Source organism: Mustela putorius, unplaced genomic scaffold, assembly GCF_011764305.1.
Source record: "Mustela putorius furo isolate JIRA1106 unplaced genomic scaffold, ASM1176430v1.1 tig00000592_pilon_pilon_pilon, whole genome shotgun sequence".
Classification (NCBI taxonomy): Eukaryota; Metazoa; Chordata; class Mammalia; order Carnivora; family Mustelidae; genus Mustela; species Mustela putorius.
In genome coordinates this window covers 9,836,651-9,854,195 of record NW_025421426.1, presented here as the reverse complement: position 1 = coordinate 9,854,195, position 17,545 = coordinate 9,836,651, and the positions used below count along the sequence as shown (strand labels likewise).

Genomic DNA, 17,545 nt, shown 5'->3' with positions numbered 1-17,545 from the left:
AGTTGATAGTTCAGTGTGTCTGAAGCAAAAAAAAAAAAAATCACAAAGGGGCTGCAGGGAGAGAGGCGGAGGAGAGAGGCGGGAGTAGAGATGGGGGGTTAGGGGATGGGTGCCAAGGCTGCAGCAGAGACCAGGCCACACAGATGCTCTGGACACCTGCAGGAGAGGCTGCCGGGTGCTTGCCCAGAGTGTCCACAAAGACCTACCCTGGACTCTGGTGCTGGGCGGCAGCAATGACCTCATTCCTTGGGGAGTGAGGTCAACGGAAAGCGGTCCAAGCACCCAGCTGTTCAGGCCAAAGACCCAGCGTCATCTGGAGTCCCCTTTTGCCCCCTACATCCAGGCCACCAGCAGGTGCAGCTGCTTCACGCATCAGGGTAACACCAGCTGGGGTAACAGACTGAGCACATAGCTCAGGGGCTCAACACAACAGAAGCTCAGAATCGGTGCTCCTGGCATGGAGGCGGCCTTGCGGGGTCATTCGGGTGCCCGGGCTCCTTCCACCCTGTGTCTGTGCCTTCTGCTAAAGACTTTACCTCTCTTTACCTTTACCATTTACCATTTAGACTTTACCTTTATCATTCAGCCCACAGGTGGGGGCGGACAGGTGGAGGACAGCATGGGAGGGGGCTTATGGGCCAGGCCTGGGAGTTGACACAGGTCACTTCTGCCCACAGGCCACTGGTGACAGTTGTAAGTGCAAAGGAGGCTGGGAAATATGGCTAGCTGTGTGCACCCAGCCCCAGCTCCCCACCCTATTTCCCATCCATGGGCTTCTCTGCACCTCCGAGGCCGTGTCCCTGGTTGACGCCCCCCCACACACCCCCACGCTCCTGGACTACAGAGTTTCCTAAGCGGCCTCGCTCTTAGCCTCCACCCCTTTACCATGGACCGCCAGGACACTCTTTTTGAAAAAATGTCAATCAGATCACTGGTGTGTGTTTGTTTTCCTGCTTACAGCTTTTCCGGGCTAATGGCCTGTAAGACCCTGTGTGAGGTCCCCTGTCTGTCCTCCTATTCCCTGCTCCTCCACCCCCCAGCACCCCATTTCCCCGGTACCAGCTCATGTAGGTTCTCTGCTTAAAGGATTGCACTTGCTGCCTGGAGGCTCCATCCCCAGTCATCCCTTGGAGGCCTTTCCCACCACCTCGGTGGGGCGACGCCCACCTCCCCGAGAGACTAACTCCCTTCTGTCTCACGCTTGTCTTCAATGATCTTTGTGAGTCTGTTAGCCAAACCTCCTTTCTAGGATATGGGCTCCGGGTACCCCAGGATGCTAGTTTGTCCCAGTAGGTGCTCAGTAAAGTTCTGCTGGCTGACTGGCCCAAGGTCACAGGCCCATAGCGGTGGAGACCGGACATCTGCAGACCTGGGCTTTGGACGCTCTGCTCCAGCGGTCGCTGCTGCTTAGAGACACCTGCGCCCAGAGCGCCGGCGGGTAAACAAAGGCAGGTGTCGCGAGGGGGCGGGGCAACGGGAGGAGCCCTCTCGGTCCTCCGCGCCCCCCCTCGAGGCCCCGCCTCCGTCCCCTCCCCCCACCCCCGCCCGCGCGTCCAGCGGCCCGCAGCCCGCTCCCGCCGCGGGGGCCGGAGGGCGGAGGGCGGAGCGGCCGTCGGGGCGCATGGACGGGCCCGGGGCGCGGGGCCCGCGGCGCCGCCATGAGGAAGCAGAGCGTGCGCACGGCCGCGCTCATCCTGTGCATCCTGTCCTACCTGCTGGTGGGCGCCGCCGTCTTCGACGCGCTCGAGTCCGAGGCGGAGCGCGGCCGCCAGCGGCTGCTGGCCCAGAAGCGCGGCGAGTTCCGCAGGAAGTACGGCTTCTCGGCCGAGGACTACCGCGAGCTGGAGCGCCTGGCGCTGCAGGCCGAGCCGCACCGCGCCGGCCGCCAGTGGAAGTTCGCCGGCTCCTTCTACTTCGCCATCACCGTCATCACCACCATCGGTGAGCGGCCCCGCGACGCGCCCACCCCCTCCACCCCGCTGCCCGGGCTCGAACCTCTTCTCTGCCCCTGCTCGCCTGGGTGGCTTTGGACTAGTCATTTCAGCTGCCCTTCGCCGAAGGGGGCCGGCGTCCCATGCGGGCGGGGCTGGGAGGAGTCAGGAGCTCAAGTTCGCCCGGAGGTGGCACGCGGGACAGCTCAGGAAACCTCCGGGGGCTGGGAGACAGAGGCAGCGGGCCGGAGCGAACGAGTGGCTGGAGATGGAGGCTTCCTTGCCTGGCTCTATCACCCTAGCTGTGTGACCTCTGACAAGTTGCTTGACCTCTCTGAGCCTCAGTTTCCCCCTCTGTAAAAAGTAGGGCTGCTAATAGGCCTCCCTTATCTTGGGACTGGGCTGAGATCATTATTGCCGAGGAGATAATGCATGTGAAAAGTTTTAGCGCAGGGTCTGACACACACAAAGCACTAAAAAAAATAGAGATTGATTTTTGTATTGTAATTATTCTGTTACTCCACGAGAACGGGATCTAGTCTGTCTTAGTCACTGCAGTGTACCCAGCCGAGCGCATAGTAGACACTCAATAAATATTTGTTGAAGGAATGACTGATTACCACAAGCTTTGGACCTCACCCTCGGGGATCCAGAGCAGTTTCTCTGCAGCATCTGGACCTTCAGCCGTTGCCATGGCTACCGTCTGGCTGGTACCTGCTGAGCAGAAGCCTGGGGAAACAGGAGAGGAGGGAAGCAGGCTCTGCAGGGCTCCAGGCCTGGTGTCAGGCCGGCCCAGGTCCCAGTTGTGGATATCTAGGCATGCCCCCCACACACAACCCCAGAGCTTGGATCACCACTCTGGAAGTCCGAGCACTGGAGAAAGTTTTTTCATAATGTCCTTGCAAGTAGATGTGAGCTGTGGGTTAAAAGCCTGAGTTCTACAATCACCTAGCCCAGAGTTCTGTTCTCATCTCTGTTGCCTCCTATCTTCTCTGGCAATTGGATGTACCTCTCTGAGCCCGAGTTTTCTCGACTGCAAATGCAGTTCTTGCTACCTTACTGGGTGGTTGCCAGGTTTAAATGAGGTCAAGTGTGTAAAATGCCTGGCGTGGTGCCTGAGGCTAAAGAGGCACTATTAATTAGTAATAACAGTTCATTGTTTGCCAGCTGTGGGCCCAGCTCCCATTCAGCCCTTTATGCCCTCTTGTGTCAACACGGGCACCCCTGCTTCCCTACCTGGGCTCAGCCCAAGACTCTCTGTTGACGTGTCCAGTGGGTGAGACCCCATCCACTCCTTCTGCCCACCCCCACGCTATCTGGAGACCTCTGGAGCTGGGTTTGGTCTTCTCTGACCTGGGTTCCTGGCTGGCATCTGCGAGCCTGGGAAAGAGACCTACGGAGTGGAAATAGCCGGAGTTTTGCCTTTTCTGGCCACCTGGGGGCGCCAGCTTGCGCCGTGCGATCGGGGCTGCACAAGTCAGCCTTGCAGAGAGCCGGCAGGGGATCTTAGGCTGTATACACGGTTCGGTCTCTTGCCTTTTTTCACCGAGTATTTTTTGGTGATTAAAAAAAAAAAAAAAAACTAAAAAACTGTGCCACCGTGGGGCGCCCGGGTGGCTCATTCAGTTAAGTGTCGAACTCTTGATCTCAGCTCAGGTTTTGATCTTAGGGTCTCGAGTCTCTTGACCCTGCATTGGGTTGCTTGAAAACCGTAATTGACCTTGGCATTATCCAACTGCTGGACTGGATAACCCCGTTGAGGGGCCGCCCCGTGCACGGTGGCCTCCACCCTGTAGATGCCAGTAGCACACAGCCACTGCCTCCCACTTGTGAGAAGAGGTGTCTGTAGACACAGGCAGATGTCCTTGTCAGGGACAAAACTACCCCCGCTGGAGCCACTGCTGTGCATCCCCCTTTCCATGGGCGCTTAGCTTGTCCAGTTTTCACCACGAGCAGCGATGCTTTGGTGATGACCCACGTGCCTCCCTCACTTTGCCCACGTGTGTACCTCGTGGGACTGACTTGCTCCCTGTGGCACAGCACGGTTCCAGGGTTTGTGTATTTGAGTATTTCCATTTTGGCAGGTGGTGCCCATCTGCTAGAGGAGGGGTGTTCTTTTGGGGGAAGGTCCACCTGACTGTTCCTGGGTTATGGGCCCCTTTGAGAATACCAAGAAAGTGTTCGCGCCTCTCTCTAGGAATGCTCATTCCCTGGCGATGGCGCAGTGGTCCAGGATTCAAGGACGCCCAGTGGCGCATAGGTCCCCCTATGATAGAGAACATGTGCTACACCAGACTGAAGAAGGGCTTAGCAAGGGCTGGCTTGGAGCAGGATGTGGGAAGGAGAAGTGGACCAGGGGGCAGGGTGCAGGGCAGTCCAGAGGAGGAAAAACGATGAGATGAGGCATGAGGAGGTGGGACATGAGGGTTGGGGAAGCAACACGGGGTGAGGCTGGACCAGTGGGAGGGGAGTTAGATCCCTGCAGAGCTCGGACACCGCGAGAGAACTGGTGGATACTTTCTCCTGTGGGTACTGGGGCACCGTGGAAGATTTTGCTTTATTTATAAATCAAGGCATAACTTACACAGTGAAATGCACCATTTTCCAGTGTAGCAGCCTTCTACGACTTTTGACAAATGAAGGCCTGACAGGTAACTGCAGCCACCACCAAGACATGGTAGGCTTCCATCACCCCCAAATTTGTCTTGCCTCCTTCTGGTTACCCTTCCTCCAGCCACCAGGACTGGCAACCACAGATCTTCTCTCTGTCCCCGTAGTTGTGCCGGAATATTTGCAGGATGTCATTTCAGTGCAACCATGCAGGACGTTGTCTTTGGGCTTGGCCTCCTTCACTCTGCCTAACGCAGCTGAGAGCCACCCTTTGTGGCCGCGGGTAACCCTAGCTCATGCCTCTCTGTTCTGAACAGAACCGGGCTGTGTGGATGGACCGCAGGCCGTTTGTCCTTCCCCGGCTGAGGGTGGGTGGGTTGTTTACCATTTGGGGCGATTAAGGATAGCCACCCAAGGGTTCAAAGGCGGGGATGGCCTAGTTAGAAGCCGTACTTCAAGATGCTACATGGGCTCTGGGGCTGAGGAGGGAGCCCAGGCAGGGTGGCCATGGCCGGCGCTTACCCCCACCCCCCCACCCTCTGTTCTCCCTCCAGGGTATGGCCACGCCGCGCCAGGCACAGACTTGGGCAAGGTCTTCTGCATGTTCTATGCGCTCCTGGGCATCCCCCTGACGCTGGTCACCTTCCAGAGCCTGGGCGAGCGCCTGAATGCGCTGGTGCGGCGCCTCCTGCTGGCGGCCAAGCGCTGCCTGGGGCTGCCGCGGCCACGGGTGTCCACCGAGAACATGGTAGTGGCCGGGCTGCTGGTATGCGCCACCACCCTGGCCCTCGGGGCCGCTGCCTTCGCGCACTTCGAGGGTTGGACCTTCTTCCACGCCTACTACTACTGCTTCATCACCCTCACCACCATCGGCTTCGGCGACTTCGTGGCGCTGCAGAGCGACGAGGCGCTGCAGAGGAAGCCGCCCTACGTGGCCTTCAGCTTCCTCTACATCCTCCTGGGGCTCACGGTCATCGGCGCCTTCCTCAACCTCGTGGTCCTGCGCTTCCTGGCGGCCAGCACCGACGCTCCCGAGCGCGCCGCCCGCCGCTCCAGCCCGCTCCGCCTGGGGGCGCCCGAGAGCCGCGGCCGCTCCCCGCCCCGCCGCCCCATCCGCGCCCGGGGCTCCACCTCCGTGTCCTCGCGCGTGTACCAGCTGCAGATGGGGGCCCGCGACAACCTGGGCTTCTCGCCTCCCTCCAGTCCTGGGGCTGTGGGCAGCGGCGGGGCGGGCAGGCTCCCGGCCCGGCGGAAGTCCATCTGACAGCCCAGCTCCGGCCTGGGCCCAGGGTCACCTGTCAGTGCACCCTCCCCAGAGCTCAGAGAGGGGTGAAGGGCTGTGGCCTCCAGGCCGTCTTCAGCCACGGGCAGTCTGTCCTTCCCTTTTGTGGCCAGCCCCTAAAGCCGCACCATAAGCACGAGGGCCACGCTTCAGCTGCCCTGTAGGCGCAAATCCCTTGTGGTTCAAATTGTTTCGGGAAGGCGTGGCCACATCAGCACCCCCCAGGAGAGGCTCTCCACCAGCCCGCCCTCTGGAGTGGGAACAGGTGGCCATTTTTCTGTTTGCAACAACAGGCAGGTTTTCCGTGTTTGAGGGGAGATGGGCGACCTTCAGCACTGGAATCAACAGTGGGGCCAGCCACTCACAGCGCCAGCAGCACAGGGATCCGATGGTCGGCAGGAAACATCTGTGCAGTGGGGAGGAGTGGCAAATCCGTACTATTTAAATGATCGTTCATTCTCTCGCTGTTTGGTGTAGAGTGGAATTGGCCCATGTGTGAATGCAGCACACCCTCCCCTCCTCATCATCTGCTGCTCTTCATCCTTGGCCATGCCACCTCAGGATGAGGGGGGCCTTGCTGACAACCCCCACATCCCTGGGGCACCTGGACGCAGCATCCTGCTGTGGGAAGAGCCCTTGTCTGGGACCTGCCCATCATGTGACCTTGGGGAATGTCATCTCCTACCTGGGCTTCAGTTTCCAGCTCTGTAATAGGACCGGAATCCGCCACCCCCCTCCGCCCCAGCCGCCGTGCATCTCTAGAAGGTTCCGCACCCACAGTGGGGCGTGCTGGCATCCTGCAGCATCCGCTCCTTCACACACCAACTACCCCTGGCTTCCCAGACAGAACTCTCAACACAAAGCAGAGCAAGCCGGGTTAGAAAAGCCAAAAACTTTAATTTTCAACATGAGCTACATGGTCATAAACACAATGCAACGTGAGCCGCACCGCCCAGGGGCCCCGGAAACCCTCCCGCCCCAAAATCCCGAGCAGCTCCTGCTCCCGGAGAGGGAGTGAGGGAAAAGCGGGCGGATGGAAAGGCCCCCAGCCTGAGGACCCCGGGGTCCGGCCTCCCTGCCACCCTCTTAGGAGGCAGCCGTGGAGTGAAAGGGTTCAAGATGTGCTGCCTGAGGCCCCAGGTTCAAGTCTCCACTTGGCCCTCACAAAGTGCCAGTCCTCATCGCTGGGAGTGCGGTGGGCACAGTCTGCCTCCCCCACAGGGCGTGTGAGTCAGACGTGACGGCTTTCCGTCCACTCTGAAGTGCTGCTATACAGACAGGGGGCCCTCCCAGAGAGCCAAGGGGATCGTTACTGGGGAGCGGGAGGGGGCTTGGTCCCCTGGGCCCGGCACAGCGCTGCTGCTCAATAAATAAATGCAGGTGGCCTTGCCTGACGCAACAGCTGTGCTCCAAAGTTTGGGGGGGGGGTGCTCAGCGCCGCCTCTCAACACTGAAGGGTGCCCAGGAGCTCCTGGTTTAAGGAACTGGATGGTGAATCAGCTTGTAAAGTGTGTAACCACCCCCTACACGATCTGCCTCACCTCCTACAGCTCTCCAGCGCTGGAGAACTGAGTTCTAGTCCCGACGCAGCCATGGCCCCACAGTGGGACCTTAGCCGATGCCTTCCCTCCCCGGGCCTCAGCTCCCTCCTCGCTAAGGTGGGCTGAGAATACTGGCCCCCTCCACTGCCCAGGGGCTCTTGGGAGCGTGTGCTTGACGTCAAAGCACTTTGAAAGCAAAAGTCTGAGAAGCACAACAGGAAGGTCAGATATCGTTACATCTGAAGGCGTCGGGAGGCTTCAGATTCGGTGTACCACGGCCTCCTCGCTCCCACCCAGCCCCAGGCAGGAAGTGGTGCTTCTCACATCCCTCAGGTTGGTCCTATGGGGCTATGGCCCCTCCTGCAGCAGGAGCCTCTGCCCAGACAGACTCCGAGGCTTAGACCAGACCCCGTGTACCCGAAGTCAGCTGGACCAGACCCCAGGAGAGCTAAGTCTCTATGGCAACTCTCTCCCCCAAACCCGGGCCCTCGGAGATGGAACCAGGCAGGGCTGGGTGGCCCAGGGCTTAAAGGCCCCAAATACTTATCAAGGCAGACCTGCCTGGTCAGTGGCTTCAGGTCCCAGGAAGGAGCGAAGCAGGACAGAGCCCCTGTTCTGTCCCCATGGATCATTTGTTGAAGGGTCTTGGGCAAGTCACTTCCTGATTCCAGGCTTTAATTGCCTCACCTCTCAGAGGGGCTACAGGGTGCCCATCTTTTCTGGGCCACTGAGAGGTTCTACAGAGAGAAGGGAGGAGAAAGTGTTGTGTGAAACAGCGGCCTCACTGGGTCCCACTCTGGCTGCAGCTCAGCCTGGGCTTGGAGAAGACCCAGGCTAGGGGGCGCCATTGCACTCCCAGGCCTGGCCTGGCCTGGCCTGGCCTCAGTCCTCCTCTGTAAAATGGACTTCACCAATGGTCCCAAAGGCCCTTTCCCATCTGTATGAAAAGCGGATTCTGGCAAAGGGAAATGGAGACTTCCTCCCACAGTACCCTTCCGTGTGACTTTTGGCCCAGTGATTGAGAAAAGAATCAGCCCCTAGCACGCGGCTCCCAAACCGCTACGGTGCTCCGTCTCTGCGCCTCTCCAGGTGGAGTGTGAGTGCGCCGAGGGTCAGGCAGCAGTGGGGACAAGTTAACACTGAGAACCGTCACCCCCTCCCCCAAAACTGCATCTCTTGGTGAGGACAGACAGTGGTTCCCGCACCAAATAGTCAGAGCCCCTTGGAAGCAGGGCACGTGCTCACAACAATTAGACAAAGAAACAGGGCTCCAGCCCCACCCCACCCCACCCGAAGGTGAACTGAGATTTCACAGAACAAACAAGAAAGTCAGTGAGGGGGGCCCTCGGTGACCACCCCCAGATGTTGTTATTGCTTTGGAGCGCGTTCTCTCTTTATAAAGGCTGTGCGGACCCTGGAGGGTAGGCTCTGGCCGGGTGGGGGGTTGGGGGGGGCACCGAGTCCTCTCGCCCTCTGTGTGGGACAGCCAGGCTCTGCCCCGTCTTTGAAAAGCTACCCCTGAACAACCCGAGCAGTGACGGCTAGAGAGAGAAGGCGCTCTCCTGGCTCAAAATATTCCAAATGGTGAGTAATAAACGAACAGCGGAGAAATCACACTGGTTAAAAAAAAAACAAACAGGGGAGGGGCTGATTCGGGGTCTCAGATGGGAGGCCCTCCAGGGCCCTGGCGGCCTCCTGCCCCAGCCTTGGGATTCCACTCAGCACAATCCCAGGAAGCTCGGGAGAGCTCATCGAGAAAAGAAAGGGGCATCTCCGACTCCCCTTCCCAGTGCAGCATGGGAAGCTCCATGGAGGCGAGATAACTCTTCCAGGGCTTAAACGGGCAGAGAGAGGAGGGGAGGGCGGGCAGGGGAGGGAAGGGGTTCGGGGTGGAAGAAATCGCCTGGTCCACAGCCTAGAGTGAGGCCGCGGAGAAGGCGGGACTGAGCACAGCTGGGCCTCCAGGTGGAAGACGACCTCGTCTGTCCGACAGAGCCCAGACCTCTCCACCGAGGCCCACAACCCTCAGGAGTGCTTCACAAATAAAACCTGTATCAAGGATAATACATCAGAACATCTGAGTAGAAGGGGCAGCTCCAGCTACAACCCTGGGGGTCGGGGGGAGGGAAGGGGAGGAACGGCAGGCCTCCCACGACCCCGGCTCCAGGCCCAGGCCCAGGCCCAGACCCAGACCAGCAGGGAGACCGCCGTCCCCTCTCCGCCCCTGTCCTGGAGCTCTGTAAGGACTATATGCAAGCTAAGAACAGGCCCCGGGGCCTGGAACACTAAGTCTACCCAGCTAACTTGGACTACGCCCTACACAGCAGGGACTGGGTAATGAGGGGTGGGGGGCTGCTGGGTGCCTCCCAGGGGGAGGTGGCAGAAATGTGCTTCTATAAAGAGGGGCCAGCCTGTGTCCTCCCAGCATGCAAAAGGGCTTCCGTAGGCCTCGGGGAGGGCCGGGCCAGGAAGGCAGCTACCCAGGCCTGCTTGAGAAGGAATCTCCTGATTCTTACACTCATGAGCCAAGGTAGTTGAGGCCAGGGCAGTGGGTTCTGCCCTTAGTATAGGATGGTTTGTTTAAAAAGACTAAAATAGGGAAGCTCTGTTGCCTCCCCAGACCCCTAGCCTGGAGGCAGAGGGGTAGACAAGAAGACCTTTGACCTCATCCAACGAGGAGGGATTCTCCTAATTTGAGGAACCCTTGCCTTGGCACCACCAGTCCCAATCCCAACTTTACTGACTCCCTCTCCAATCCAGCATCCCCAAAATTCAGAGGCTGTGAGCTCTCTGGAGTTGGGGTTCTCAAAAATCAGTGTCCCGCAGCCCCTTCACCAAAACGCAGACGATCCAGTTCTTTCCAGTCCACCATTTTCAACGAGCTTGTTGCGGTCCCACGGAGCAGGGCAGCCTGGGGGTCTGTGCCAGGCCCAGGGCACTGCCTCCTTTCCTTTGGTCCCTGCTGGACCCCAATTCCTAGAGCCACCGGAAGAGGGGCAGGCAGGAAGGGACAGACAGATGGACTCAGACAGGCTGCGGCAAAGCTCCTTCCACGGGCAGGAGGAGGGAGGCCAAGCTCCTCATCAAGTGGGAGGCTCTGGGCCCCCCGGAGCTGGCTCCGGATCCTTGCAAGGCTGCCCCATCAGCTTTGGGGCAGGAGTAGCTGCCTGAACCCGGTGCCGCAGGAAAGACACTTGCTGGTAATTGGCACCATGGAGATGGCCGCTGGGTTCTGGACTTGGCTCCGGGCAGCGAGCTTCCGAGGAGGCGAAAAGGGGGAGCAGTCGGACAGTGTCTGGGACAGGAGGATGGTTCGCTCTGCCACCTCAGTCTCTCCTTTCTCCGGATTGCAGCCACATCCACCAGGGCAAGAACCGGCCAAGTCAAAAGTGCAGCCAATCCCGTTGGGAGAGGGAAGGTCTCAGGGGATAGGAGGCAAAGAGTGGGTGAGGAGGGGCCCTGGGGGGCAGGTTTCCCCATTCTGCTTCCCCACTGTGGGGGAGAACCCCATCCTCCTCTGTTCAATGTGCCCCTGGGCCTGGGGTCCCAGGTTGGGGCTGGGCGTTCTCCAGGCCTTGTCAGGGGGCCCCCCCAACCCCGGCCCTAAGATCGCTCACCACAGGGCCCCACGGTGCTCTCGAGGGACAATTGGGACGCCTGCCGGAGCAGGGGCCCCGCAGCCGGGTCCACCATGGAGGAGGTGGGGAAGAGCTTGTACCAGCCCACGGCGAGGGTGGTCAAGTCCAGCTCCTCCAGTAGCACACGGGCCACACCCATGAACTGCTTCCGCTCCATCCGCCCATAGTTCCCCCACACGATCACCTGCGGGGCAAGAGACATGGTGGGTCAGACCCTGCCAGGGCTGCTAATAGGCCCAGAACCAGACTCCAGGTCACCCCCACGCCCGCGCCTCTGAGTCTTGTGGATGTTACCGTCTTAAAATGGCTCGAGCCTGGCCATGTTTTCGTGGCTCTGGTGCCACCGTTACTGTTCGCCTGGACGACTGGCTTCCCGCCCCCCTGCCTCCCAGCCAGATCTCTCCACTCCACCTTCCACACCCTCCTCTGTCTTGGATGCCAAGCCTTGAGGGTTGACCCTACATGGGGAGTCCCCTGCCTGGTCCCCGCTACGACTCCCACCAGGCGCTCTGCTTCCAGATCCTTGGAAACCCCCCCACGTGAGACCAAGTTCTTAGAAGTGGGTGACGATGCCCTTTCCTGTGTCCAACAGCCTCCTTTCTGCAGTGCCTTCCCTGCTGTGTGGTTTACAGTCTCGGGGCAGCCAGCTGGGGGGTTCCCGTGCTCGGGTCCGTCCCCTCTCTGAAGGTGGGCCGGCTCAGCCACCCCATAGAGCCTGTCAGAACGCACGCACGGCTTCCAGGCTCAGACACACATAGGTCCTGATCCCAGTCCTGGCTTAATGGTTCGGGCAAGGCATCTAACATCCCGGGGTCTCCGAATTCTTGTTTCTAAATGAAATTACCCCCAGTTTCCCTCGCAGGTAAGGAACAGAGGAGTGGATGTGAAAGTTCCCTGTGAACTCCTAGCAGCTCCTCTAGCACACGGGAGGGGGGAGATGAGAACAGTGTGAGCCCATGCCCCCATGCACAGTGTCGGACTGCCCCAAGGTGATACTGGCCTTAGAGGCCATCTTCGCAACAAAAACGCTCGTTTCAGTTGCTTCAACTGGGAGAAGCTAAATCACTTGCCCGAGGTGGCCCCCTGGGCAGCTGAGCAGGAGCCCACCTCTAGTGCATGCATGGATTCATTTTAAACTGGAGTTGTGGGCTCAGCTGTGTTCCCCCCAAATTCATGTTGAAGCCCTAGCCCCCAGAGTGCGACCGTGATTTGGAGACAGGGCCTTAGATTCAAATGAGGCCATTAGGGTGACCCTAATCCAGTCCCACTGGAGTTGTAAGAGATCAGGACACATGGAGAGGCCATAGGGATACATGTGTGCAGAGCAAAAAGACCACGCGAGGACCCACAGAGGGAAGGTGGCCATCTGCAGGCCAAAGAGAGAGGTCTTGGAAGAAACCAAATACCCTGGTCTTGGGCTCCTAGCTCCAGAACCATGAGAAATTTCTATTGTGTGAGTCACCCGGTCGGTGGCACTTTGCCACGGCAGCCCCCGCACACTACCACAACTAGCATTTGGACCTCGAGTATAGTACCGGTGGGTCTGTCCAGCTCTGGCGGCGGTCAGAGCGCCCCGCAGCAAGGACCCCTTAGGCTGTCTGTCGCCCCGCCCCCTCCACATCCCAGGCAGGGCATTCTCCAAAGCGTCTTTGAAGACGCCCAGGCCAGAAGGCACGAGCTTCCTCTAGCGGACCGATGTGGCCCCTGGGTAATCTTCTGGGGTTCGACATTGTATTTACAGGCCTCTAGGCTGGAAGACTTTCCCCAAGCTTTTCTGACAGGGACATACAGTAAGAGCTTCACAGCGTCACAGGGTGCACACAGGGGATTCCCAAAGGAAGCAAGAGCCTCCCCAGCGACCACTTGTCTCCCGAAGAACAATACATGTTTCCTTTCTCAGTCCAGCCCATTAAACAAACAAGCAAACAAACGTGTTGCGAGCCACCACACAGATTTCACAGCTCAACGGATGGGTCTTAACCCTCGTGTTGAAAAGCTCTGCCCCAGACAGGCCCTGGGCTTCCCCGCTGGGTGGAAGTCCCACTGCCTCGGCCCCTTGCAGCGGCCCGGCCTGCCCTGGTTTGCTCTGCCTGCCCCGGTGAGAAGCAGGCAGGGAGGCATCAGCTTGAGCTGCCCAAGCCGCGGCTCTGAGACGGTGGACACGTGGTTCCCACAGACGTCCGACCTGGGCCCTGTCGACGCCCGCGATGGGCGGCTACTTCCAATTCCTCGTCCGAGTCAGCCCGAGGACCTCCTAACGACCAGGAGACCCTCGTTTCTCTGGCCCCTCACCGCTCCCAGCGGATGATCTCTGTGCTCCAGGCCAAGCCCCGGCTTCCAGAGCCGGCCGCGCTGACGTGAACCAGAACCATGGCAGCAGCCATGCAGCATGCTCCCTACTGGCCAGACTTACACTTCTCTTGCACGAAGTACACAAGCCACTGTCACAGGGATGTTCCCTGGAGGTAACACAGGCACCCCTCACCCGCCCCCCCCCATCTTACAGAGGAAGCAGCTGAGGCTCAGAAAGGAACCTGCTCCAAGCTGTACTGCGGCACTCAGACCAACCACAGTGCTCCACTCCCTCCAGCTGACAGCCCTCCCCCCCCACCCCTGTAGAGAACTGCACACACACCCCTGCCCCAGGGCCCCTCACCTGCAGGACTTTGCCCTGGGGGCTCTCAGGAAACAGCAGCACCTGGTTATACAGCGGGTCCAGTGACTTGCGAGCGACTTTGGTCTTCTTCTTGGCAATGCAGACGCCGTTCTCCAGCAGGTAGGCCTTGATATAGGCCGCTGAGGACAGAGGCCAGGAGGTAACTTCCAATCGGGCCCCAAACGGTGGGCCCATGGCACAGCAGAGGGACGCTGCCTAGTCGCTGCTGGGGGTCAGGCTGCCCCCCTCTGAGGTTTGGGTAGGCAGCCACAGGGTGGGGGCAGCCTGCGTTGGGCAGTTGCCTGCACTGACCTCTTCCTTCTCTCAGTCCCTGATTTGCTCGCCCCTTCCCCAGCTTCCACACTCATCACGGACACAGCTGCTCAGCCTGACTGTGCCAAGGCTGTCCTCCAGAAGCTCAAACCAGTGGAGGAAACCAATAAGGTCAACTGACAATCTCAAGTGTGTCCTCAGAACAAACTCTAAACCACTAGTCCCATGTGAGTCACTGGGGTTGGGACAAAGGGGTCCCCCTGTAGTTGGGCCCAATTTTCTCTCTTCTAGACCCAGATACTCTTCAGGACCTCCTCCCCGATGTCCACCCCTGCCTTGCAGAAAGAAGGGCAGTCCCCACACCTGGCAGTGTCTTGGAGCCTGGCTTGGCCGTCAGTCCCCGAGCCTGGATGATGTCCACTTCGAGCTGGCCATTCCGCTCCTGCAAGCCGATCTCCACGTCCCCTGCAAGAGGCCCCAAGTAAAGCGACTGGGAAGTAGCTTAGAAGCTCACCCAAGGGTTCAGCCCCTCCTCTCTAGAGAAGAAACCCCCTTCCCCTGCTCCCAGCGCAAACAAGACCAGAAACAACTCTCACTGCTTGAGGGCCTGGCAGGTGGGACCGGGCTCTAAGCTGGGTGCTCAGTGGATGCAGCTAGGGTAGAGGGAGTGAGGGGAAAGACCTGGAACGGTCTCGGGGCACTCACCCATGGGCGTGGTGGCCAGGGTCTGGCGGCCCACAAACTGCGCCGGCCCCATGCTGCCGAGGAAGTCGCTGAACTGCGCGTCTGACGCCAGGCAAACTCCCCCGTAGTTAAGGCTGTGAGAAGGAAGGAGGCGACAAAACCAAATGTTCCCCGGCTCTGACTGGGGACTCTGATGACTCAGGTAGTCACGTCCAGAGCTCCTCTCAGTCCCCAGGGATTCTGCCCATGTCCACCTGCCGGCCGCGGGCAGATCTCGTTCTCTCTCTCCCTCCCTCCATGTTCATGGTCCTAACACCTCCACATCAACTTCAAAATTCTCGTTCTTAGCTTTTGTGTCTTGTACCATCCCCTCACCTCCCCTCATCAAGCCTCGGGCTCCACCTCCATGAAATGGGTCTGATGATACCTGCCTCTTGGGGTGGTTGTAAGACGCGTGGAAGGTGATGCTGTCATGCCTGGCTCCCGGGGCTTAGCGCCACGGTGCTCACTGTGTGGTCCAAGGACCAGCGGCAGTGCCCAGGAGCTAATCAGGAACAGATCTGTACCCCACTCCACCACTACCTACTGATTCAGTCTGCCTTTTAACAAGAGCCCCAGCAGACCTGTCTGCACCTGATAATTTGAGATGCAAAGGACCCGTGGCTCAGCCTCAGCGGCCTGTATTTGTTGCTGTTATGGGGCTGCCCAAAGGCCACTGCCCTTCTGTTGGGAATGAGACCTCAAATCTTCTTTGAAGAGCCCCCCTCCCCAAGGCACCAATTCCCATGGGACAGAGCAGAGCAGGCCCCAGGGTCCAGGTGTGAGCTCAGCCTGGCTGATCAGTACATTTCTTCCCATGCCAGAGAGCTCTGCATGGCCCAATTCAGGCCATAAGAATCTAGTTAGGAAACTTCCTGTGAACTGTGGGGAGTGAGAAGCTCTCTTTTCCCACCAGACTCGAACCTCAGACAGAAGACTGGAGCCATCTCATTACCATCCGGAACCCAAAGGAGGAAGCCATCAGACAGGCAGAAGGCCTTGCGTGAGCTCCTGGATCAAGCTCTACCTGAAGCAAGATACTTCATCTCTTTTCTGATTACATAAGTCAACAACAACTATTATTATTACAAATTATTATTATTTTGCTTCAGCCCATTTTAATTATGGCTTCTCTCTCTTATTTCTGAAATGGGAATAATAATGTTCCCATTTCCTAGGTCTGTTGTATTAAATGAGATGAGTACTGTGATCTTTAGGAGCAAAGCCCTGGCAGCCCACTTCCTCATCTGACCCTCACTCCTACCTCAAGAGGTTGGTGGCTCAGATTTACCACCACTATTCAGATGAAGAGGAGGAGGTCCTGCTCCGCCTAAAGCCACAGAGCTCCCAGGGAGTCAGCACTTGAATATAACACTTCCAAGGCCAAGCCCTGGTGACTTTCCACCTGGGCAGGTCCCAAGAACACCAGTGAACTTTTAACAAGTGCCTATGGTGTGCCAGGTTGCCCAGAAGCAGCCAGGGAGGTCCCTGAGCAGGAGGAGGAAACTGCATTCGGGCCTCGGGGGCACAGCACGCTTGGTTCACTGCCAGAAAGCACCCCCCACCCCTGCCAACCAAAGCTTCCCCTCTTCGGAAACCTGCTGGGATCTCAACCTGAAGGAGCAAGACGAGCTTTCAAGAGCTTCCAAGGAAGGTGGGGCTTGGGGATGCACTCCACACACATGCCCCCTCCTGCTTCTGAACCACCGGTGCCTTTCCCAAGAGACAAGACCCTGCACACTAGGAACCCACCATTTTGCTGGGGGAAATGTGTTGCTCCTGAAGAAATGACCAAAGAGGACAATATACCGAGTCACACCCAGTCCCCGACCCACCTACTCCGGGCTGGGTACCCCAGTCCCAAGGGCTTACTATGTGCCAGCACCCCTCGGGGCTCCAGAACTTATTGATTCCTGTTCTCATGGGCCATACCCTCTGGTGTGACTTCTGCAGTGGATCTAGGGAAACAGGCATGATTTTATTGAGCTAACAACATCAAGGACACTGGGGTTCAGCGAGGGAAAGCCACTTGCCTATGGTCACACAGTAAGAGGGTGGAGAGGCAGAGTTAGAACCCAAGTCAGCCTGTGGAAGACACCTTTCAGGCGGCTGCCACGGCATACAACACCTTCCCCAGTCCAGGACTGGTCCCAGGATGTGGGGTGAGCTCCCAGAAGCCCGGTATGCCTCAGTGTGGTGGAGGCTCTCCTCATCTCTTCCTTCGGGAGAGACATCTCAGTCTGTCTCCCAGCCTTGTAGCCAAGGCTGGCCCTGTGAGCTGAAGGGGTATAGGCCCCTCCCAGGCCCGTCCCCCATGCCGTCTATTGTGCCAGTCCCAGCCTAAGGACAGTAACGCCCTACGCTAGAAATGTCTAGAGCACTCAACTGGGCCCCCGCGTGCCTGCCACAGACCTACCCTCTCTCCAAACCAGTGTGAGGACTGGACCGACCCTTGTGGTTCTTGCTAAGATGGCAAGATACATCAATCACCAGGGAACTTTGTTGTAAGCAACAATCACCAGGGAACTTTGGAGAAATAAAGGCTTATAACCTACAAGACCTGGGAAACTGCACAGCACACCTGGGGCTACACAGCGTGGCCGTGGGAAGAGGGAAGGGGGCGCGAGAGAGCGCACGGACCAGGGGTTCTGCTTTTGTGGGGGTCCAGGGTGGGCGCCTAGGGGTTCAGGGCTCACTCTTTAGTGTTGAATTTAAAACGTAAGAGCAGGAATTTAAAAGCACGGGAAGAGAAAAGACAAGTGGCCCAAATGGTCAGTTACCGAAATCAGTCAAGATCTCTAAAACAAAAGAGCCTCAACCGTGGAGGAGGTGGCCCGGCTCTTTGTGTGGCTGACAAATTTGTTTGCCTCTTTGAAATGAACGCCTCGGCA

General features: G+C 58.5%; 2 protein-coding genes across 3 annotated transcripts in view; one reads left to right on the top strand and one right to left on the bottom strand.

The window, feature by feature from the left end:
- The first annotated feature begins 1,447 nt into the window (after window positions 1-1,447).
- KCNK15 (potassium two pore domain channel subfamily K member 15) lies at window positions 1,448-6,702 on the top strand. Its single transcript, XM_045082167.1, has 2 exons — window positions 1,448-1,941; window positions 5,096-6,702. Exons 1-2 carry the CDS (start codon window positions 1,659-1,661, stop codon window positions 5,803-5,805), a joined length of 993 nt encoding a protein of 330 aa, XP_044938102.1. The 5' UTR covers window positions 1,448-1,658; the 3' UTR covers window positions 5,806-6,702.
- An 18-nt stretch (window positions 6,703-6,720) lies between these two features.
- The window catches only part of RIMS4 (regulating synaptic membrane exocytosis 4), a 61,012-nt gene continuing 50,187 nt past the window's right edge, over window positions 6,721-17,545 (bottom strand). The window contains exons 3-6 of one of the 2 annotated variants that reach the window (XM_004746783.3): window positions 14,637-14,749; window positions 14,295-14,396; window positions 13,659-13,798; window positions 6,721-11,186 (exon numbers count right to left, since the gene is read on the bottom strand). In XM_004746783.3, coding sequence (XP_004746840.2) covers window positions 10,968-11,186; window positions 13,659-13,798; window positions 14,295-14,396; window positions 14,637-14,749 — 574 coding nt within the window. In that variant the 3' untranslated portion in view covers window positions 6,721-10,967. The remainder of the gene's footprint in view (window positions 11,187-13,658; window positions 13,799-14,294; window positions 14,397-14,636; window positions 14,750-17,545) is intronic. The other variant, XM_045082168.1, reaches the window with a different exon arrangement.